Source organism: Electrona antarctica (genome assembly GCF_951216825.1).
Source record: "Electrona antarctica genome assembly, chromosome: 1".
Lineage (NCBI taxonomy): Eukaryota > Metazoa > Chordata > Actinopteri > Myctophiformes > Myctophidae > Electrona > Electrona antarctica.
The window spans coordinates 11,375,650-11,398,929 of NC_136806.1; the positions used below are offsets into that span (position 1 = coordinate 11,375,650).

General features: G+C 43.2%; 1 protein-coding gene across 1 annotated transcript; it reads left to right on the forward strand.

Annotated features, from left to right (window-relative positions):
* Nucleotides 1-424: 424 nt before the first annotated feature.
* On the forward strand, nucleotides 425-22,723 carry LOC306913481 (uncharacterized protein). Its single transcript, XM_079490160.1, has 18 exons — nucleotides 425-646; nucleotides 2,588-2,776; nucleotides 3,227-3,607; nucleotides 4,408-4,503; nucleotides 5,338-5,571; nucleotides 6,190-6,346; nucleotides 8,438-8,545; nucleotides 10,077-10,184; nucleotides 10,683-10,749; nucleotides 11,223-11,250; nucleotides 12,648-12,974; nucleotides 14,899-15,300; nucleotides 16,890-16,976; nucleotides 19,492-19,725; nucleotides 20,082-20,241; nucleotides 20,343-20,393; nucleotides 20,520-20,582; nucleotides 21,844-22,723. The coding sequence occupies exons 1-18, from the start codon at nucleotides 566-568 to the stop codon at nucleotides 22,389-22,391; spliced, it is 3,321 nt and encodes a 1,106-aa protein (XP_079346286.1). The 5' UTR covers nucleotides 425-565; the 3' UTR covers nucleotides 22,392-22,723.
* The last annotated feature ends 557 nt before the right edge of the window (nucleotides 22,724-23,280 follow it).

Consider the following 23,280-nt stretch of genomic DNA (forward strand, 5'->3'; position numbering starts at 1 on the left):
TTTGATGAGGGCCCATGCAGGGCCTAGTCAGACAGACATACGTGACCATATATGGAGATGTGATGTCACAATACGTGACCATATATGGAGGCTTGGGTGACTCCATATATGGGGTATTATGTCACGTGATTATGTCGTGCTCTCTCACCTGGGGTGTGACAAAAACACACACACACACACACTCACTCACTCACACACACACACACACACACACGCACACACACACACACACACACACACACACAGGAAATAAGTACAAATGTGAGATATTTGTAGTGAGTATTTCCAATTTCCAAAACTTTTACTTACGATACCTCTGATCCAAATAATATTGTACTTTTCTAATTCTAAACTCGTGTTATTTTGTTAGAAATAAAATATAAACGGGGCAGTGCTTCCGCGCAGGCGCAAGTGCTGACCACGACCCCCGGCGTCCGCATACCGTCACTTCCTGTGCACAAAGGTGTAAACAAAGCAGGGCAGCTGTCACTTTTGTTGTTTTCCACCTCGACATTTTATTTTATTTGGTACAGAAAGCAACAACAACCCCAAACCCAAGATAATAATGGCCCAAGGTGGTGGTGGAGGAGGAGTGGTCCTCGACAGGGACCAGTTCAACTGCTCCATATGTCTGGACGTGCTGAAGGTACGTGGTCTTTAAATGTCCCGATGAATTGAAAATGGAGGACCCTATTGTACCGACGTCCCAAATACAGAAAAGGTTACACTTTTCCATGGAGGACCCTGATGTAAACATATAGTCTTAGTGCTTTTCATAGGAGTTTTTGTATTGACTTGTGGCTTGTGCTTATGTTTGAACGACCATCTAATACTCCAATGCTATGGACCAGAGAGCTAATTCTAGCCTAGCTCTGGTCCATAGCTGCAACGAGAGCTATGGACCAGAGCTAATTCTTTTACTACTCTCCAAGACCGTGGTTTTCAACCCTTTTCACGTCAAGGTCCATCATTTATTCTGCATTTTTTTTGAGCCACGACATTAGCCTCTCTCAGTCCCACAACTTTGAATATTTGTATTATCCCATGGGGGAATGGGATAAGATTGTTGGATAAGATTTGTGTCCACAATTCCATGCTAACAATAGCAGTTGAGACGAATAACAGTATAAGTCCACACTAATATTATCCATAATATATAAATTGATAAGGGGTCAGGACAGCTAGGCCTTTTCGGGGAGGGGTCAGAATAAATTATGGACTTAGACTGTTATTCATCTCAACTGCTGTAATAAATCTTGCAGATGCTCAACAATAATGTAACTAGCAGCCCCTTTTGGAACCCTCGGTTACCTTTTCTGTATTTTGGACGGCAGTGCAAAATACATAAAATGTAACCGAGGGGTCCCGAAAGGGGCCAACCAAATGGACCCGTAATTCATTTGGTTTCATGGACCCTTACGGGTCCATTTGGTTTCATTTTACGCGCTCGAGATAGTTATAGATCCGTAAGGGTCCATTTGTTTACCAACTCTCCATTTAGCTGGGGACCACCTGGAACCCCCTCAAGGACCACTGGTTGAAAACCACTGCTCTGTTTTATCGATTCTGACAGGTTGAAAATGTCAGAATCGATTAAAATACATCTACGTACATTCTGTACATTCAATGGGACGTCCTTACAGGCGTATGCAGAGGCTCAACTTATGTAACTTAGATAGCATTTTATGTGGACATAGCACTATATAGTATATGCATAGTTTAATTCTATAGATATTCCTACTGTTACTTTCTTAGCTTACGTAATAACGTATGATTCATGATAACTATTCTTTATGTATATGATGTTGTATTGAAAGAGAATAAAATCCGCACTCTCAGTCGTAGTAAGCGTCTTGTTTAATAAAGTAGATCTGTCAGAAGGCCTGCGAAGCCGAAACGCGTTTGTCTGGTTTGACTGCTGCTGCGGATCATCTACTTTAGTAAACAAGACTCTTACTACGACTGAGAGCGGATTTTATTGTCTTTCTACATGTTCTCTTTGAATCTGCACTCAGCACACGCCTGAACCTTTAAAAGACTGCTTGAGATGAGCGAGCCTTTTCCCTTGAAGTGAACTATGATGTTGTATTGCCATGTTTTTGTTCTTGCAACCCATTTAGACCTGAGGACGATTCTACAAATGCCTTCTAAATACTGACAGTTTTCTGAAAAACCCTACGTTTCTATGTCAGTGGTTCTCAAACATTTTCATGTCAAGGAACCCCAGAATTATCTGTATTTGGCCACCGACCCCATCTGAAAATATGTTGTTCCAGGAACCCCTCCAAGAAGCAAAGATTTGAGTTAAAAACGTTCGCTCTGAAAGAATATATATTCAAAGATTTGTGCCACATTTTCACGATTTAAAAAAAATAGCAGACCTACAAGCTCTCGGCACTCGGTGCCGCGCTATGAGATTGTAGATCTGCTATTTTTCAATAGCTAAAGTATAAGTATAACATAATGCTTGAAACACCAAAAGGGGTTCCCGCCCAAAATGGGTTAATGTAAGTCGCTCTGGATTAAGAGCGTCTGCTAAATGCCTAAATTGTACTGTGAATAATGAATGTTCAATTATTAAATCCAGGAACCGGTGACCATCCCGTGCGGCCACAGCTACTGCTCGGGCTGCATCCAGCGCTACTGGGACCAGGACGACTACCTGGGCCTGTACGGCTGTCCTCAGTGCCGGCAGACCTTCAACCCCAGGCCGCTGCCCGGGAGGAACACCATGCTGGCCGACGTGGTGGACAGGGTCAGGAGGACCACTCTCCAGGTATTATTATTAAGATTAAGATTTTGTCCACATTTCCATGACGTATTGATGTTGGTACCATTAGGAGAGATAACAGGCAAAATCAAAATAACAATTATTTAACATTCTCTAATTGTAGACTTCTTGTAAATTAACTAATGCAGATGTTTAACAATAATTTAACTCTAGAGTGTGTAAAATGAACTCAACATGAACTCAACTCAGGAGTTAAAGATCTATGAGGGTCCATTTAGTTACCAACTCTTCCATCATTTAACTGGGGACCACCTGGAGTTTTACTCCTATGTACCTGTACACAAGATGTAACAATAAAATACAACCTTGAAACTTAAACCTAGACTAACACTAAAACATTGCAGGTGATATGACTAAATATGACTAAAACGAAATGAAAATGTATTGGAATGACTGAAACTAAAATTTGCTGTAAAAAATCAACACCATCTCCAGGAGACCTCCTCGGCGGCGGCGGTGCCAGGCGATCGAGCGACAACAGCGGCGGCGGCAGCGCTGCCGAGCGTAGCCGGACCCGACGACGTGGCGTGTGACGTCTGCACCCCCCCGAAGAACCAGGCCGTCAAGTCGTGCCTGGTGTGCCTGGCGAGCTACTGCGACGCGCACCTCCAGCCCCACTACGAGTCGGCCGCCTTCAAGAAGCACAAGCTGGTCCCGGCCTCCACGAACCTCCAGGACACCATCTGCCACCTCCACGACAAGCTGCTGGAGGTGTACTGTCGCACCGACAGGCAGTGCATCTGCTACCTGTGCCTGACGCACGAGCACAAGGGACATGACACCGTGCTGGCGGAGACGGAAGTACAGGAGAAACAGGTATACGTTTTGTGTACTGTCGATGTCGTGATACTGTATATTTAAAACACGCTATATTTTACTGACTTAGGAAAAGATCACAATTGGTGTAATCATGCTCATAATTGGTAATAATGGGAATAAAGAGTGTCAAAACACCTACTGCTGCTGATGAGAATAAAGCCTACTGCATTATATATAATGATCTGTGTAAGGCCTACAGTACAAATAATGGTGAGATGTTATTTTTGCTTTAATCCATGGGGATGGTGTCAGGCCATTCCACACTGTGCATTTACCATTATTACCCATGTTTGTTCTATAGGTGGGTGGGTGGTACCAGATCATTGTTGTCTCTCCCTCTAGTATTGTGGATGTGGGTGTCACTCACTTTGGTGAGGTAGTTCTGGCCCTTACTATACTATGGTGTGACTGGTGTCCATCCAGGGGATGCAGCAAAAACACATTTTGAAAATAGTAATAGATAATAGATGTACAATGTGTACAATATTTTGACATTGCCCCCACACCTACACAGAGTACACATTTATTTATTAACACATTTATTTACTATTTACTAACTTACTAATTAAAGTCATTTTGCTTTGCTATTTTTCCGCACTTTGCTTCTATGTTCCTTTTTTGAGTGGTGCAACCACTCCAAGGAACAGCAATGTCCCTATGTTTAGAGCACCAACAGGGGGCACTGTTGCACCACTCACTTCAGACTCTGGTCTGATTTTTATTGTACAAATGAAGCAAGACTGAACTGAAAGCATGTTTTCATCCTAATCGGTATAGTTCAATATTCTTGTTATTAGGCTCAGCTGGTGGAAATGAAGCGAAGCTCTCAGCACAGAATCCAGAGAATGGACAATGAGGTGAAGGAGCTGCAACAAGCCATCATGTCTCTTACTGTGAGTAGTACCCAATATCGATCAGAAGTGTGTGAGATGTGCATCTGTGTCACTTTAGCTTTTAACCACTTTAACCATTATTTTACACTTTAGCTATTGAAAAATAGCAGATCTGCAAGCCGAGCTTGTAGATCTTTGCTTTTAGGGGGGGGGGGTCCCTGGAATAAAATATTTTCAGGTGGGGGTCGGCGGCCAAATGCATATCATTCTGGGGTTCCTTGACATGAAATAGTTTGAGAACCACTCAAGAAGCATCTGAAAACTGCCATGATTTATAAGGCATCTGTAAAATCCGGTCTCAATGGTTTAACCCATTTTGTGCGGGAACCCCTTTTGGTGTTTTAAGCATTATATTATACTTCAGCTATTGAAAAATAGCAGATCTACAAGCTCATACGAGCTTGTAGGTCTGCTATTTTTGAAAAATCGTGAAAATGTGGCGCAAATCTTTGAATATATATTCTTTCAGAGCGAACGTTTTTTTACTCAAATCTTTGCTTCTGGGGGGTCCCTGGAACAACATATTTTCAGATGGGGGTCGGCGGCCCAATTACATATATTTTTGGGGGTCCTTGACATGAAAATGTTTGAGAACGACTAACATAGAAAGATGGGTTTTTCAGAAAAATGTCAGGATTTAGAAGACTTTTGTAGAATCATTCCCAGGTCTAAATGGGTTAATACATACATCCACCTTTCAGGTCAATATTCTGAAGTAAGCCCCCCACAGAGCACTACTATTCCACAACATACATTTCACAATGTCTAAAGTATAATAGATTTATTTTTAGCCAGTCTTTTATGTAATGACCGTGATACTGTGTTTCTCGCCAGCGCTCCACGCGGACCACCATAGAGGAGTGTGACAAGCTGTTTACCGCCCTCATCCATTCCATCGAGCTGAAGCGTTTCGAGGTGAGGGAGATGATCAGAGCCCAGCAGAAGGCCGCCGTCGGCCAGGCCGAGAAGGTGCTGAAGAAGCTTCAGAAGGGGATGATCGAGTTGAAGACGAGAGACGATGAACTGGAGAAGCTTTCACAAACCGAGGACCACATTCATTTCCTTCAGGTAACAACGCCACTCTGACTACTATGAGACTCATCATGGAAGTACTTGTATGCTCTAGTTGTTGGGATTAGGGATGGGAATTATCGATTAATTCATTCATTGATAATTGATACGTTTTGATAACCTTAAAATAAAAATCTACATTTTGCTGATATACAGAAAGAATATATAATGCATATTATATTCCTTAATCAAATATTTATTTGACCATTTGAGATACAGGGCCAGGCAATGGCATCTTTGTATGAGGAATACAATTAAATGAAAGGTCCACTGTCTTGTCTGTCACATCACATGCAAAAGCAGAGATGTTTCTGTGGCTAGGTGGGGGGGGGGGGACCCCCCAGAAGCAAAGATTTGAGTTAAAAACATTCGCTCTGAAAGAATATATATTCGAAATTTAAGCCACATTTTCACGATTTTTCAAAAAATAGCAGATCTACAAGCACGTAGTGCGGTGCCGCGCTATAAGCTTGTAGATCTGCTATTTGTCAATAGCTAAAGTATAACATAATGCTTAAAACACCAAAAGGGGTTCCCGCCCAGAATGGATTAAGATAAACTCACTTTCAACCCATGCGTTCCTTGTTGTCTTTTGATCCATCTTTGTTACACTAGAGCTGCCAGTCCCTTCATCCTCTGGAAGTGGAAGCCTTACCGTCGGTCAGCGCCGACACCAGCTTCACCTTCGGCCCTGTGATGACGGCGGTCTCCAGTTTTAAAGACCTGCTGCAGGAAGTCTGTCAAGGTGGATTCGGCAGCATCTACGAGAAAGGTACAGATCACTGGCTGAACACTAGAGAGAGGTACAGATCACTAGCTGAACACTAGAGAAAGGTACAGATCACTGGCTGAACACTAGAGAAAGGTACAGATCACTGGCTGAACACTAGAGAGAGGTACAGATCACTGGATGAACACTAGAGAAAGGTACAGATCACTGGATGAACACTAGAGAAAGGTACAGATCACTGGATGAACACTAGAGAAAGGTACAGATCACTAGCTGAACACTAGAGAAAGGTACAGATCACTAGCTGAAGAACACTAGAGAAAGGTACAGATCACTGGCTGAAGAACACTAGAGAAAGGCACAGATCACTGGCTGAACACTAGAGAAAGGTACAGATCACTGGCTGAACACTAGAGAAAGGTACAGATCACTGGCTGAACACTAGAGAAAGGTACAGATCACTGGATGAACACTAGAGAAAGGTACAGATCACTGCATGGCTGCACACTAGAGAAAGGTACAGATCACTGGCTGGACACTAGAGAAAGGTACAGATCACTGGATGAACACTAGAGAAAGGTACAGATCACTGGCTGAACACTAGAGAAAGGTTCAGATCACTGGATGAACACTAGAGAAAGGTACAGATCACTGGATGAACACTAGAGAAAGGTACAGATCACTGGCTGGATGAACACTAGAGAAAGGCACAGATCACTGGCTGGACACTAGTGGTCATCTATGAGAAAGGTACAGGTCACTGGCTGAACACTAGAGAAAGGTACAGATCACTGGCTGAACACTAGAGAAAGGTACAGATCACTGGATGAACACTAGAGAAAGGTACAGATCACTGGCTGGATGAACACTAGAGAAAGGCACAGATCACTGGCTGGACACTAGTGGTCATCTATGAGAAAGGTACAGGTCACTGGCTGAACACTAGAGAAAGGTACAGATCACTGGCTGGACACTAGAGAAAGGTACAGATCACTGGCTGGATGAACACTAGAGAAAGGCACAGATCACTGGCTGGACACTAGTGGTCATCTATGAGAAAGGTACAGGTCACTGGCTGAACACTAGAGAAAGGTACAGATCACTGGCTGAACACTAGAGAAAGGTACAGATCACTGGATGAACACTAGAGAAAGGTACAGATCACTGGCTGGACACTAGAGAAAGTTACAGATCACTGGCTGGACACTAGAGAAAGGTACAGATCACTGGATGAACACTAGAGAAAGGTACAGATCACTGGATGAACACTAGAGAAAGGTACAGATCACTGGATGAACACTAGAGAAAGGTACAGATCACTGGCTGGACACTAGAGAAAGGTACAGATCACTGGCTGGATGAACACTAGAGAAAGGTACAGGTCACTGGCTGAACACTAGAGAAAGGTACAGATCACTGGCTGGACACTAGAGAAAGGTACAGATCACTGGCTGGACACTAGAGAAAGGTGCTGAACACTAGAGAAAGGTACAGATCACTGGCTGGACACTAGAGAAAGGTACAGATCACTGGCTGGATGAACACTAGAGAAAGGCACAGATCACTGGCTGGACACTAGTGGTCATCTATGAGAAAGGTACAGGTCACTGGCTGAACACTAGAGAAAGGTACAGATCACTGGCTGAACACTAGAGAAAGGTACAGATCACTAGCTGAAGAACACTAGAGAAAGGTACAGATCACTGGCTGAACACTAGAGAAATGTACAGATCACTGGCTGGACACTAGAGAAAGTTACAGATCACTGGCTGGACACTAGAGAAAGGTACAGATCACTGGCTGGACACTAGAGAAAGGTACAGATCACTGGCTGGACACTAGAGAAAGGTACAGATCACTGGCTGAACACTAGAGAAAGGTACAGGTCACTGGCTGGACACTAGAGAAAGTTACAGATCACTGGCTGGACACTAGAGAAAGGTACAGATCACTGGCTGGACACTAGAGAAAGTTACAGATCACTGGCTGGACACTAGAGAAAGGCACAGATCACTGGCTGAAGAACACTAGAGAAAGGTACATATCACTGGCTGAACACTGGAAATGTACAGATCACTGGCTCACTGGTCATATTTGACAAATAACTCATGTTTTTTTTAATTATTATTCTAGTGAGAGAGGTGACAATCATTGATTGCCCGACCCCGAGCATACAGCAAGAACAGCAAGAATCGACACGGCCCACCGAACAAACAATTGTCCAAATGGACTCGACTCAAGGCGAGTGTTCTCTGATGTCTTTTGTCTTTTACTTTGTTTTCAAGTGAGTGATTTCACTGGGATTGTAGTTCTATCCGTTTTCAGACTGTAAAACTTGAATTATTGACATGCAGGGTGTCCAGGTTGTGTTTGAGCACAACCTGCAGGGTGCTGGACAACATGCAGGGTGTCCAGGTTGTGTTTGAGCAAACAACATTTCATCAAGTGTAGTCCAGTGGTTCCCACATGTTTTCATGCCAAGGACCCCCAAATTGACACTAATTGGCTTGCGGACCCCTATCTAACCCATTCAGGCCTGACGTCGAAAAAATCATTTTCGGAAAGATTTGAGGCACATTTTAACGATTTTTCAAAAATAGCAGACCTACAAGTTCATAGCGCGCCACTCGGTGGCGCGCTATGAGCTTGTAGATCTGCTATTTTTCAATAGCTAAATTATAACATAATATTTAAAACACCAAAAGGGGTTCCCGCCCAAAATGGGTTAATGGTTAATGTGGTTAAACGCTAACGTGACATGGATGCGTTCCAGGTCTCAATGGATTAATAAGAAGATTTTTACGGCTCTAGCAGTGATTTAATTTAATTCAATTTCAAGGACCCCCAGTTTGACATGCATTAATTAGTCTACGGACCCCCATTTAATGGCATTTCTATCGCCGAGATCCCAATTTATATTGTGAAATCAATATTATTTTAACGGGTCCATTTGGTTCCATTTGTACACTCTGTTACAGAACCATAAGGGTCCATTTGGTTCCAAACTATCATTTAGCTGGGGACCTGGAACTCCCTCAAGGACCCCTGGGGGTCCCCGGACCCCACTTTAAGAACCACTGGTGTAGTTTGAAGTGAAGGCATAATCAAACGCTTCTTCCCAACATGGTCCTAAGTGTACGAGGCCCTCTACAGGTGGTGTAGATGTAAAACAGTTGCCCCACACCACAGAGCATACATGTAGATATAGAAGCGTACTAGATACTGGCTGCTGCAGTTCATTGATGCGACCTGTCTCTGGCTCCGTGGCCGCAATATTGGGAAGGGGAGCTGAGCCTGGACTACAATTCCCATAATGCTTTGGTGCACTGCTCCTCCTTGTGGATAGGGGGAGGGCTGTCTTACTGAGACAACATACAAGTCCATCATGTAGACATCATAGACACTGCTAAAATCTAAAATATCTAAAACCACATATTACACACATAAAGACCCCAGGATGTTAATGACGTTTCTAAACGTTATTAACATAAAAAAAAAATCTGAAAAGGGTGAAGTGTCCCTTTTGTTGTAAGCATTATGTTATGCTTTAGCTATTGAAAAATAGCAGATCTACAAGCTCATAGCGCGTGAGCTTGTAGGTCTGCTATTTTTGAAAAATCGAAGAACGACTGACATAGAAACATAGCTTTTTCAGAAAACTGTCAGGATTTAGAAGACATTTATAGAATCGTTCCAAGGTCAAAATGGGTTAAACGGTTTGACCAGCTGATTCACTGCCGTTTAACATTGTCCATCTTCTGTGCCTTTGCAGTGATTCCTGCAGCTGGACTAGACCAAAGCCCTGTCAACCCTCTCAACCCCTTCCTCACTCCAGGACCTGCCGTTCCCACATTCGGTGGCTTTGTCTTCTCACCATTTGGTAAGTCAGAGCCTTGCTGCTAATGCAGAAAATGTATCATCACACACAATGCAATCTATTTACAATCAACTTCAAACAGTTTTTTGATTTTTTTTTGTGGCATAAATCAGTGCTATTGAACACCCTTACGTCTGTGTGTTGTTTCGAAAATATTGAACCAATGGAAAGTAGTAAAAAGTGCTTTGGACAAAACCTGTTTCCATTGGACCCTCTCATGGAAGTAATTGACAATATATAAAGTTACAACACCAACTTTGATGAGGCTGTATTGCTTTGTTTAAAAAATATATATATCCTGAAAAATTTATATTTTTCATTTCCTGAAAAATGAACATTTTGGAGTTATGAGGTTTCCTCTCGACAGCAGAGATATATAACTACTACACCATGCATGTCATATATGTAGCATAGCTGAGATATCTGAGCTCCTCTGCTCTCGATGCCAGTTTGTCTAGCGTGCTCCTCCTCCTGACTAACGTCCATTCTGTCTGCTCTCAGGCTCCAAGCTCTCCTCCACCGGCTCCAGACAGAGGTCCCACCAGCGACGCTCGTACTCCAGGAGGAAGTAGCAGCCTTGAAGCAAAAGCAAATCCAACACGTTTTGAATAGGACATTTCCAATGCATGTGTTACACATCATCAACACGCTAACGTGCACTCCTAACGTGCACTCCTCTCATTTCCTTGGCCAGGGTTCCTTGGCTCAACAACGCGTTGAGCCCTGGTTTATACCGTGTGTCATCACGGTCTCGCGTGCCAATAAAATGGCCCGTCTAAAAGCTCACAACAACGCATTGCGTGGTGAGCTTCGGTTATTTTTGGCGTGCCTTAAGGCCTATTCATACTCCAGATTTAGGTGATAAGGTGACCACCGAAAACTACAAAATCATGTATTAAGCGGCTCACCTAAACACATGTCTCTGTTTTTACTTAACCACCGTATCACCTAAAACCTGAGCATGAATAGGCCTTTACTGCCTTAGGTCTGACTTGAACACTTGCTGTTAAATGCTTGAGTGGTTCAGTTGTCTTGTGTTAGTCCTCCTGTGTCTTCACACGTGTGGGAGGTAAAGAGAGGTAGAGGGATGTGAGTGGTGGCGATGAATAAATGATGGGCTCAGTCTTAAAGTCTAAAAGACCAAAGTAGTGTAATCAAGCATCACATAAGCTGTGGCAAATCACATTTCCGCATTTGAATATTACATTTAGTTTGTAATATTACAATTTAGTTTTGCGTTTTTAAGTTGTTATTTTTAACAAAATATTTTACATTTTCATTTCCTCTTACTTTTTTTAAACTGAAGTAACAATAATTTGTCTTTAATGACAAGTGTTACATAATTGTGATTTGTGACATGCCTATTGCCTATAAAAAAAACGGAATAAAACAAAAAAAAACTTGGTTTGTGGTTTCTCTGCTTGGACATTTCTCATTGTAGTTTGAGCAAATAGGGTTATGGTTGGTTATGGCCTCTTGATAAGATTTTTGAGTGGTGTAAACCACTCCTACAACTGGCTTTGTTAGTGCAGAAAAAATGAGCATGGTTGCTACGGTCACCCAGTTAATCCGGGTGTGATTTCATTACGTCAGACATGATTTTTGAGTGGTGTAAACCACTCCTACAACTGGCTTTGTTAGTCTGTGCAGAAAAAATTAGCATGGTTGCTATGTTCACCCTGTTCACCCGGGTGTGATTTCATTACGTCAGACATGATTTCATTACGTCAGACAGGCTATGTAAGACCATACACCACTCAGTTCACACGGGTGTGATTTTTATTTTGTATTTAGGATCACCATTAACTACAAGTATCGGCGAGACGGCAACAAGTCGTTCTTGGGTTCACATAAAAAGTTAAAAATATACACACAATTGCAAATAAATAAACTACACAAATAAAACGGAGAAGAGATGCTGCTTTTTCGCTTGGAAAGGAGCCAGCTTGGGTGGTTCGGGCTTTTTACTTAAACAGTTTTGTAGTACTAGTTATTTAACTTAAACGCCCAATGCATTTTCAATAGCACAAACTATACATAATTCTACATAATTACATGGTATGCATATTTGTGACAATTCACACATTTATGTTTATTTTTATATTTTTTTGCATAACATATTTATTTCTGCATTTATTATTTCATCTATTCGTTTATTCGATTTAGATATGGCAGTTTTTGTCCTCCATACATATAGTAGACAGACTACTAGACGGACACAATAGAAAGTGTGCTGAGGATGTACTTCCATATCTTCCATGACACGGATTTGGGTCAAATTGTGAGTGTTGTATCACCATGGCGATGGAAACAATAAGACCTGTTTGTTTAGTATCAGTCACAACAACCCCTCCCTGGTCACTGCCTTTTGATTGGATGACCCGAATGCCTGAATTGAAACCTGAGAGCCAGAGAACCTGCCCAGGTACTGTTGTAGAAAACAAAAGCCCTGTGTGTACTGTGTAGGTGTGTGCAGTGGTGGTGACGCAACGTCAAATATACTATCACCTGTATGTGGAACGCCCATGTTGTTCTGTGTCTGCCTCACGTTACTTTCCACTTCGGTCGGGTGGGACTGCATGGGAAATGGAAATGGCAGCGCCGCCGACGACTAGTATCTCCATCGAACAGGATCAGTTCAGCTGTCCAGTGTGTCTGGACGTCCTCAGGGACCCGGTGACCATTCCCTGTGGACACAGCTACTGCCTGGACTGCGTGGAAGACTACTGGAACAGGAACAACAGGCGCAACAGCAACAACAAGGGACACTACAGCTGCCCACAGTGCAGGCAGGTGGTGCAGACACTGTCTGTAGATACGCCTCTGGCAGACAGACAGACAGGCAGCAACAATAATGAGCTAATGGTTTCTACTGCCCACAGTGCAGGCAGGTGGTGCAGACAGACAGCCATCAATAATGAGCTAATGGTTTCTACAACAAAAGATCTACAAAGCTTCGCGATGTGACGCGTTGTGAGCTTGTAGATTTGCTATATATTCACTATTTAATATAGACTATATTAAGTTATTCAATATGTCAGTAATTTTGTTATGTTATTTGCCGTATCTGACTGGGGTAACGCTATTGCACAGTGGATTTCTTTCGTTTAAGAAGCCTAACAGGCAAACATAATTCCAGAGATAAATTTAAAAGAAATATTAAAGAAAAACCCTGTGTTGTGTTGTGTTGTGCAGTGATGTAAAGTAACTACACTACTGTAAAGTAAGTACATTTACTCAAGTACACTTTTGAGGAATGTTTTACTTTAGGCTACTGGAGCATTTACAATTTACAATACTTTTACTTCTCCACTGCATCTCAGAGGACAATAGTAACTAAAGTTTTCAATTATTTGAAAACTTTAGTTACTATTTACTTTATAGATTTAGCTTATATTATTATTACAAAACAGCCTACATCAATATGATATATACATTCTGGCCATTTCACAATGTGTCGCATCTGCTATTTTCCAAAATATTTTTAGAGATTTGAAAACTTGTGAAATGGAACAGTTTCTGCATAATGAGCATATAGGCTACTTGTGGTACTTTAGTACATTTTAATGGCAATACTTTTGTACATTTACTCACATTTAAAAACGTACAACTGCAGTTGTAACATAGTATTTCGACATTGCAGTTTTGATACTTTTACTTAAGTAGAACATTTGAGTACATTTGAGCAATGAATCGTCATGATCGTGACACCCATTTTGACCCGAGATCAGATTCTAAAAATATCTTTTACATCCTGACAGTTTTCTGAAAAAGCTATGTTTCTATGTCAGTCGTTCTTCGATCTTTCAAAAATAGCAGACCTATTTTTCAATAGCTAAAGCATAACATAACACTAACACCAAAAGGGGTTCCCGCCCAAAATGGGTTAAGACCTGTAAGCTGTAATGTATCTGTGTCACCTTAGATTTTAACCACTTTAATTATTTTAAACTTTAGCGGTTGAAAAATAGCAGATCTACAAGTTCATAGCGTGGCACTCGGTGAGTTTGTAGATATTATACTATTTTTGAAATAGCTTTCACAGCGAACATTTTTAACTCCAATATTTGCTTCATTTTTAACTCCAATATTTGCTTCTGCATGGGGGGTCCCTGGAGCAACATATTTTCAGACGGGGGTCGGCAGCCGAATACATAGGCTATAATTTTGGAGGTCCTTGACATGAAAAAAGTTTGAGCACCACTGGCACTGACTGACATGATAGAAACTTAGGTTTTTTTTCAGAAAACTGTCATGGCTTAGAACAGTGCTTCCCAAACGTATTCATGTCAAGGACCCCCAAATTGACACTAATTTGAAAATCTATGCCAAGGACCTCTATGAGAAGATTTTTACGGCTCTAGCAGTGATTCTCAACCCGTTTAATTTCAAGGACCCCCAGGTTTGACATGCATTAGTCTACGGACCCCCATTTAATGGCATTTCTATCTCTGGGACCCCCAATTTATATTGTAAAATCAATGTTAATTTAACTCTTGAGAGTGTACACATTTGTACACTCTTTTGTATACTCTTTTAGTTACAGACTCATAAGGGTCCATTTGGTTCCAAACTATCATTTAGCTGGGAACCCCCTGGAACTCCCTCAAGGACTCCTGGGGGTCCCCGGACCCCACTTTGGGAACCACTGTGTTTAGAAGACATTCTGTAGAATCTGTTCTCTCATGGTCTCGCTGTGTTGGTTAACTCCAGGCAGGTGTTCAACCCCAGACCGGCCCTCAGCAGGAACACCGTTCTGGCCGAGGTGGTGCGCCAGTTCCAGGGCAGCGTGGCCTTGCTCCGCGCCAAGGCCGAGGAGGCTAAGTGCGGCCTCTGTGCCGCGGGCCAAAAAGCCAGAGCCGTCAAATCCTGCCTGGTGTGCCTGGAGTCGTACTGCGACGCTCACCTGAGGGCCCACGAGGGACGCTTCCACGGAAACAAGGCCCACAGGCTGATCACGGCCTTGCCCCAGCTGAGGGACAAGCTGTGTCCTCGCCACGACAAGCTGATGAGGCTGTACTGTCGCACGGACCAGCAGTGCGTGTGTTCCCAGTGTGAGAGGGACGCGCACAGGGGACACGACACCGTCTCTGTGGTGGACGAGAGGGCAGGGCAACAGGTTTGTTCAGTTGACGACATTATTTACTTGAGCCAAATTCCAATACCCCAAATTCTCGGCCACTCGCTCACTCCAGCATGGTGGTGTTACGGTGGTGTTAATATGTGACCATCTTGTGGACTTCACATGACTTACATGAAAGTCTTTAAATGAATACTTGGCCTAAATACAGCTAGGTTGAAGAGGATCTGTGCACATAGTCACCCATTTTTATCTTTTTTTAAAACATCACAAAGCATCACAGAAACACAAACATCAGCAAACCCCCCCAACAAGACAAGGACAAACAGGAAAAAGTAAATACAAATAAAATAAAGATAAAAGTAAAAACACAGGTCACATCATGGGTCACAGTCAGAGTATTGTACACTTGTGAGAGAGGCACTGTCTGTTAATTCTGAAATCTACAGTCCGCTATATTTGGGTCACACCGAGCAGTCTAATCCAGGGAGGTATGAATATTGAAGTATTCTATAACGGGTCTCCATGCCTTTGACGGTTTCTCTGAGAGAGAATTTTATTTTTTCTAAGCTTAAGAAGTACATCACATCGTTGAGCCTGATTGAGTGAGACGGTGGATTTGGCGACTTCCAAGATAGTAATATTTTTCTTCTAACAGTGTTGCAAAAGCAATAATCTCTAACTTCTGATTCGTGTACTGTAAGGGGTTTGACGGTGTGCCGAATATAGTGATCAATGGACAGGGTTGTAGTGCACTTTCTAGCACGTCTGACAGTGTGACAAACACAAGTGACCAGAATCGCTGTAGCTGGGGACAAGACCAATACATATGTGTGAGATGCTTGTGTCTGGGCACAGCGGTCGCATTTCGAGTCTGCCTCAATACAAAAAACTGTGGACGACACCATAACCAATGTAACACTGCCATGCTGGAGTGAGTGTGAGTGAGCGCGTGGGGTTTTATTGGAATTCATCTTTTATGATAGGATGCGTTTTGCTCACATGTATATGACCTGACCTCTAACCTAACCTGACGCCAGATGGAAGAGACACTTGCTTCACATTAATCACATGTAGTTTCACAAGGCTGTATTGGGAACTTGTAAATCAATACTGCCCCCATCTGGCAGGGTCAGGTTATGACCTCACCTAGCATCCATTGTAGAAGGATGTTGTGTTTTGTCTTGTTTTTAGACCATTCTCTTAGCACATAATTACTAATGAGCTACATTAATATTCTACAGTATACGCCTACAGTACAGGTCTGACTCTGCTTTAGTGTGATAAAGACATCATGGCTTTTTTTCCTTTTTTTTGTACATTATAGCATAGTGAGTTAGGCCTATTTATTTGACAATAATACTGGATCATCACCTAGATCTGCATATATGGAGCCGGCCAGCAACTCTACTGTACATCTGGGGGGGGGGGGGGGGGGTTCTGCAGCCACATACTGTACATTTCATTTTGGAGTTTGAGAACCGCAAGCAGATCATGATGTTGGAAAGAAACAAAGAAATTATTTTGTAGCCTTATTGTCAGACTCTGAGCCTCCGAACCAGTGCGCTCAGTCGAGTGGGCGGGGTCTATGGGCTGGAAACCAGGCTAATTATTTTGTGCACCCTCAGAAAAAGCTGGAAGAGGCCTCGTCGAGATCTATGCAGAGACTGAAGGACGCAGAGAAGGAGCTTCGATATGTTGTCAGATACATTAAGGCGAGTCCTGACAGACAGAGTTACTCATGAAGTGTCAATACACACGACTAAAAGCCACATTGCCTCATGCAACTCATTGCATCGTATATGACCAAAAATAAGGATGAATGAAATTGGCGGAAGGATGATTCTGGGGATTGAAATATTTGTTAACGTTTGCTATGCATTCCATGTCTGTTATAAACATAGGCTCCTTATAATTTGCTTATAACACAGTATATATAATACACACACACACACACACACACATACACACACACAGCTTTATAACAATCAATTATAAGATCATGTATAAATGCATTGTAATCTAATTATTAAGACTGTATAATTATAAGATCTATAAAACAAAAAAACATCGCATGGATGCACCTGGGACGTATCCTCAGTGATGCATCCCAAGGTCATCAGGGTTTCGGGTCTCGCAACATCTTACCCCTCACTCGGGTGTCTTGACTTACGTCCCAGTAGCTACCCTCAATCAGTCCCATTAGGGAAGGACTAGGCTCTGTGTTGTTGACTCCTGTCCGGGCCCCTCCTACATCTCACCAGGTCCATTCCTGCTCTCACACGTATTTATAGATCTTATAACATTATAAAGCCTTTTATAATGGCTTATAGGTCAAGTATTATAAATGGTGGGCACTTGGCGGACAAACGGATCAATCATAATACATGAGTTAATATTGCATTCTAGACTTGGTGGGATGCATAGCGGTTTCGTAATAGTCAGCTAGTCAGTTGGTGGGGCTGACGGGCTGCAAACCCCCTGCATAGCGAGGGGTTCGGGCGGAAGCTGCTCATTAGTGCCATCCTGGTGCCGTAAGCCCCCCCCCCCCACATGTTACAGGCTCACCATGCACTAAGCCCGGGCAGGCACCAGGTAGGGTTAAGCTCACACCTCGACAAGGTTACACAGTTCCTTATCCTGGTGGGGTGAGGCCCCCACGACAGTGACAGGGTTGCATAGCAAGTGTCCCCAAATGGGGTGCATACTTAGTTTAGACTAGTCATTGGTTAGACTTGTTCTCCACAGCAGTGTTGATTTCATCAACTAAAACTGACAAAAAGTCATTCACTGATAAACTAAATCAAAAAGAAATAAACGAATCCAAAATGTTAGGACTAGTGAAGAAGATCATTTTATGTTTGGTCTGCACCTGGCTCGCTGATAACAAACTATCTTTACACCTGGGAAAAACTGAATCCATTCTCTTTGGATCTAATAGTAATCTCAGCAAGGCAAATGGCTTCTTGGTTAGAGTGGGTGACAATGTTATCACACGTAAAGATGAAATTACCTACCTAGGTTCCATCCTGGAGGCTAATCTTTCCGGTGATAAAATGGCCACCAACGTAATCAAAAAAGTCAACCAAAGAACAAGATTCCTTTACAGGATCTCCTCACTGGTCGACAAAAACACCTTGAAGACCTTAACAGGAGCCCTTGTACAAGGCTTCTTTGACTATGCATGCACCTCCTGGTACCACAGCACCTCAAAGGCCCTTAAAACTAGGCTCCAGACCTCCCAAAACAAACTGGTCAGGCTCCTACTTGGCCTCACCCCCCGAACCCACCTCACCCCTGCCCACTTTGACAGACTGGCATGGCTTAGGGTCGGCGACAGAGTACAGCATCTTGCAATGGGTCTGGTCCACAAGATTCGATACTCCACCAAGATACCCATGTACCTGTCTAGATACTTCCTTAATGTTAACGAAGTCCACACCCACAACACCAGAGGGAGTGCAACGAATCATGTTCAACCCAGATTCGGCACAAACAAGGGACTAAATTCTTTTCGCTCCTATGCCACCAAAATGTGGAACGCCCTACCAACAGTCATTAAGACATGCAAATCCCTTGACTCCTTCAAAACCGCTCTCAAAGGGCACCTACGGACGGCTGCAATTCGAAACTGGCCCCCGTAAAATCTGAATCCCCCCCCACCGCCCCCCCCTTTTTCCCCTCACTGTATATGTTTCTTTTCCCTTTTTACCTCCATTATGATGAATTCCTGTACTGTTCTTTGTCTATATAGAAGTGTCTATTTGTACGTCTCTAAATGTTTTGATGAATTGAACATGGTGGACCCTGTTGTAAACAAGTGTAATGCTTAATTGGGTCGTCCACTCACAGTTAACAGCCTTTGTATTGAGTTTGTGCTTGAAATGTACTGTAATTCTGCAAACTGTTAATACAATTTTCAATCAATCAATCAATTGCACTAAGGTGTCTCTGACAATAGCAGATGTACAAGCTCATAACGTGTCGCGATGCGTTGTGAGCTTGTAGATCGGCTATTTTCAGCATGCAACCAAGTGTAAAATCAGGCATTATGACGGCTTTTGTCGACAAAATCAACTGTAGATTTAGTCAACTAAAACTAGACCAACACTAAAACATCTCGGGTGACTAAAATATGACTGAAACTAAATTACAGTTTGTTAAATGTTTTTTTTAAATAAAACGTGTAATAAAAATGTGCTGTCAAAATCAACACTGCCTCCACCACAGCACTCCACGGAAGCGGCCGTGGAGGAGAGTGACAGGATCTTCTCCAAGCTGATCCGCGCCATCGAGAAGCAGCGCGCCGACGCCAGGGAGCAGATCCTGGCTCAGGAGAAGACGGCTGTCAGTCAGGCTGAGGAGCTGCTGGAGAAGATCGAGAAAGAGGCCGCCGAGCTGAAGAGGAGGGAAATTGAGCTGGAAAAGCTGTCACAAACTCAGGACCATATAGAATTTCTCCAGGTATATGAAATTATGTTTGGATTGCATAAAAGTGGATCAGTACTGAAAGTGGATAGAGGTCTGGCACGCTTTAAACCTGTCTATATAGAGGGCATGCGCAAAGTGAGTTTACCGTCATTTAATGCAATCAGATAGGACTTTTCTGTTTGGATGTATGAGCTGTCGAGGCCAGAAAGTAGTTTTTTGCCACTGAGTAGGCGTTCCTGCACGACTTCCGGATATGTTGATGTCACGCGCATACACTCTATTGATCCAATTTTAATAGTGGGCCAGTGGGCCACATTTACATAAGTACCAACAGAATGCATTCTCATATTCTTTTTCCTTCTTCTCACAATTATCTTCCATGCATGTAGAAGTGCAAGTCCCTCCATTTCCCTACCAAAACAGTGGACGTACCATTCCCCGATGCTCTTCCATATTTCATGTACAAAACCATCCGAGGGTCTCTGGCTGACCTCCGAGACCGACTGGCGGAGGCTTCTGAGAAAGAACTCGTGAGGGTCGCTGACAAGGGTACGCATGTCTGCTTCACACACCGGTTAATTCACTGGTATACATTGAATTGTAGCAATTATTGTCTTGTTAATCATAAATATTATCTCTGGATATTCCAGTGACATCCCTGAAAGAGACGTGCCAAAGCACACCTGTGAAAACTCCTAAAGGTAATTAACCCTGGACATTAAGACACTAGTTAGATGTGATTTAACACCAGTTTAATGCACCGGTCATTCTACTTTGCATCTGTATTCATTACAGAGTTAAGCGTTTGTGCTCTTTCTTCATGGCAGTAAAGCATGTTGATGCATCATCATACAGCGCCGAGCCAAGTACAAGGTCTGAATTCCAACAATGTGAGTACAATCATAGATCATTAAAAAAATAGATGCCTCATTGGCCGCTGCAGTTCGTTGGAGTGATGTGTGTTGAAGGAGGGGCGGGAGAATTTACACTGGAAGTACACCGGAAGAGTGGATGGCACGTTACGTCACGCTGCCACTCAAGTGACTACTGGCCAATCACAGTGCATATTTTCCGAGACTTAAAGCTCATTCATAGTCTGGATTTCCGGTGGTGAGGTGACCACCGGAGCTGAAATAACGTTGAGCGGTGGTGAGTAAAAACAGAGAGAAGGGCTGGGGTTTGCCCTTCATCGCGGCTCGTGACGTCATGTTGTAGTTCGGTGGGCACCTCACCACCGAAAATCCAGACTATGAATAACGCTTTACAGACCCGAACATGCACTCTGCGACACACGCTCATGCTTCCGCGGGGCTTCGCAAGGAATCTCGGGAAGGTTTTGCCCTCCCTTGAGGACATACGCTCCAGAGCCGAAAGGGTGTCTAAGAGTACAATGACTTGCTTATCTTCATAGTGCAGTGGTTTTTCAACCAGTGGTCCAGGGACCACCAGTGGTCCTTGAGTGGGTTCCAGGTGGTCCCCAGCTAAATGCTGGAGTTTGTAACCAAATGGACCCTTATCAATCTTTAACTCTTGAGTGTAAAATCATTGAAACCAAATTGCCCCGTACAGGTCCATTTGGTTTCATTTTACCCTCTCAAGAGTTACATTATTGATGAAACACATGCATTACTTAATTTACAATAAGTCTACACAATTAAGAGAATGTAGAATAATGTAGAATTGTTATTTGGATTGTTTGTCAACAGCCTGGAATTGTGGACAAAATCTTATCCAGCGATAACAAAATATTCTTTAGTTTCTTTAGGTCATCAAATGGTGGTGTGTGGATCAAATGCCGAATAAATAATGGGCCTCGATATGAAAACGGTTGAAAACCGCTGTCATCAGTGCAGTCTTAACCCAATCTGTTAAACAGAAACGCAGTGCAGTTGCCAGAGATATGGGGACAATTGAAAGAATAAATAACCGTGGGCGCATCCATGTGCATGTCAAAAAAACCTTTAAAAAAAAAGATCTGAACAAAAAAAAGATTTATTTTTAAATAACGCAACTTTACGTCTTGGCACAGCTAAGGTATGCTGCTTAAAACATAACCTGACGTTCCTGGCACAGATTGTATTAAGGTTCCAAACGACCACTGGTTGGAATCTGACAAGTGTTTTTTTTGTTGTTGCTGCTGCTTGTGCCCAGATTACAATGACATAGCCCTGGACCCCTACACAGCCAACCCCTATCTGTCTCTCTCCAACGGCCGAAGGGTAGTGACCACGCAATCTGCACCCCATCCCTACCCGGAGCACCCCGACCGCTTCAGCAACTGGGCCCAGGTGCTGTGCAGGGCCGGCACGGCAGGCCGATGCTACTGGGAGGTGGAATGGGGCGGCGGAGCTGGGGTCTCCATCGGAGTGTGCTACAAGAGCATGGACAGGAAAGGAGGAGGGAGCGACTGCAAACTGGGGCACAACTCCAAGTCCTGGAGCTTGGACTGTTCACCTTCCGCCTGCTCCTTTCAGCACAACAAGGAGACCGTGGTCGTCGTGGCCGGACACTGTTCCAGCAGGATAGGAGTGTATCTGGACTACAGGGGCGGAACGCTGTCTTTCTACAGCGTTTGTGACGACGACACCATGGTTCTCCTTCACAGAGTCAAGTCCACGTTCACTCAGCCACTGTACCCAGGGTTTTGGGTGGGGCTAGGCTCTACGTTGAAACTGTGCTCTTACAAAGGTCCAGGTTGATAATGGGGCTCTATGCACACATACGCCATTTTGGGGAAGAGCTTGGGTGGCCCCCTTCCCTACTTCCTTCACAGGTGTTACCGCTGATACTAATTATTCTGGTCAAACAGAGTCAGGGTGCTGCTATTCAGTATTTAAGTCAGACGTAATTTTGTAGTGCTACGTTACGTCCTGGTCCAAGTGGCACCAGCTCCCGTCCGCATCTCATTGTAAATATCTAAACGCGTGAATCTTTTTAGAATGACGTTATTTTTCCGAAAGGAAGCCATTGAGGGTTAAAATGGGTCTTAATGCTTCCAACTAGAGTATTATTATTAATGTTTTGTACAAGTGTCCATGACAAAGAAAATATATGATGTGGAGACAATAAAGACTATCATTATTATTGAAGGTGGTAACGTCCATTTGCTCAGTACAATATTTCGGGGGCATATTTATAATGTGTGCACTGTGCAGGCTTGAGTATGTTGAATCTAGTTTGCAATTAATGAGGATTTAGTTGACACAATGAAATAAAATGGCGATAGTATTCCGTACGTGTGGGGCAGATGGCCTGTCACAGCCAGATTTGGGAGATCAGCAGCTTTGTTGTTGCGATGAAAGTGGTAAAATGAGACGTTCGTGGTTGTTTTCGTCTCAGATTTAGTCCCGACGGAGCGTCACAGTATCTCTATGGGGACACAAAAGCGACACAAAAGTATGACCCGGAAGTATCTCTGGAGGGGGCTGTTGGCTCACTGGAAACACTGTGCTACACCAAGTGTCCTTGAGGGGGTTGTAAATACGGGTCCATATGCATATCAAGGACCCCCAGAATTATCTGTATAAAGGCCGCGGACCCCCATCTGAAAATATATAAGAAGCACAGATGAGTTAAAAATATTTGCTC

Excerpts from the sequence above, each read along its gene's own strand:
- LOC306913481 (XM_079490160.1), top strand. The coding sequence starts at position 566 with ATGGCCCAAGGTGGTGGTGGAGGAGGAGTGGTCCTCGACAGGGACCAG. Across the intron at positions 10,750-11,222 it reads CGCTCGTACTCCAGGAGGAA|TCCTCCTGTGTCTTCACACG; the intron begins GTAGCAGCCTTG and ends GTCTTGTGTTAG. Across the intron at positions 20,242-20,342 it reads CGTGAGGGTCGCTGACAAGG|TGACATCCCTGAAAGAGACG; the intron begins GTACGCATGTCT and ends TGGATATTCCAG.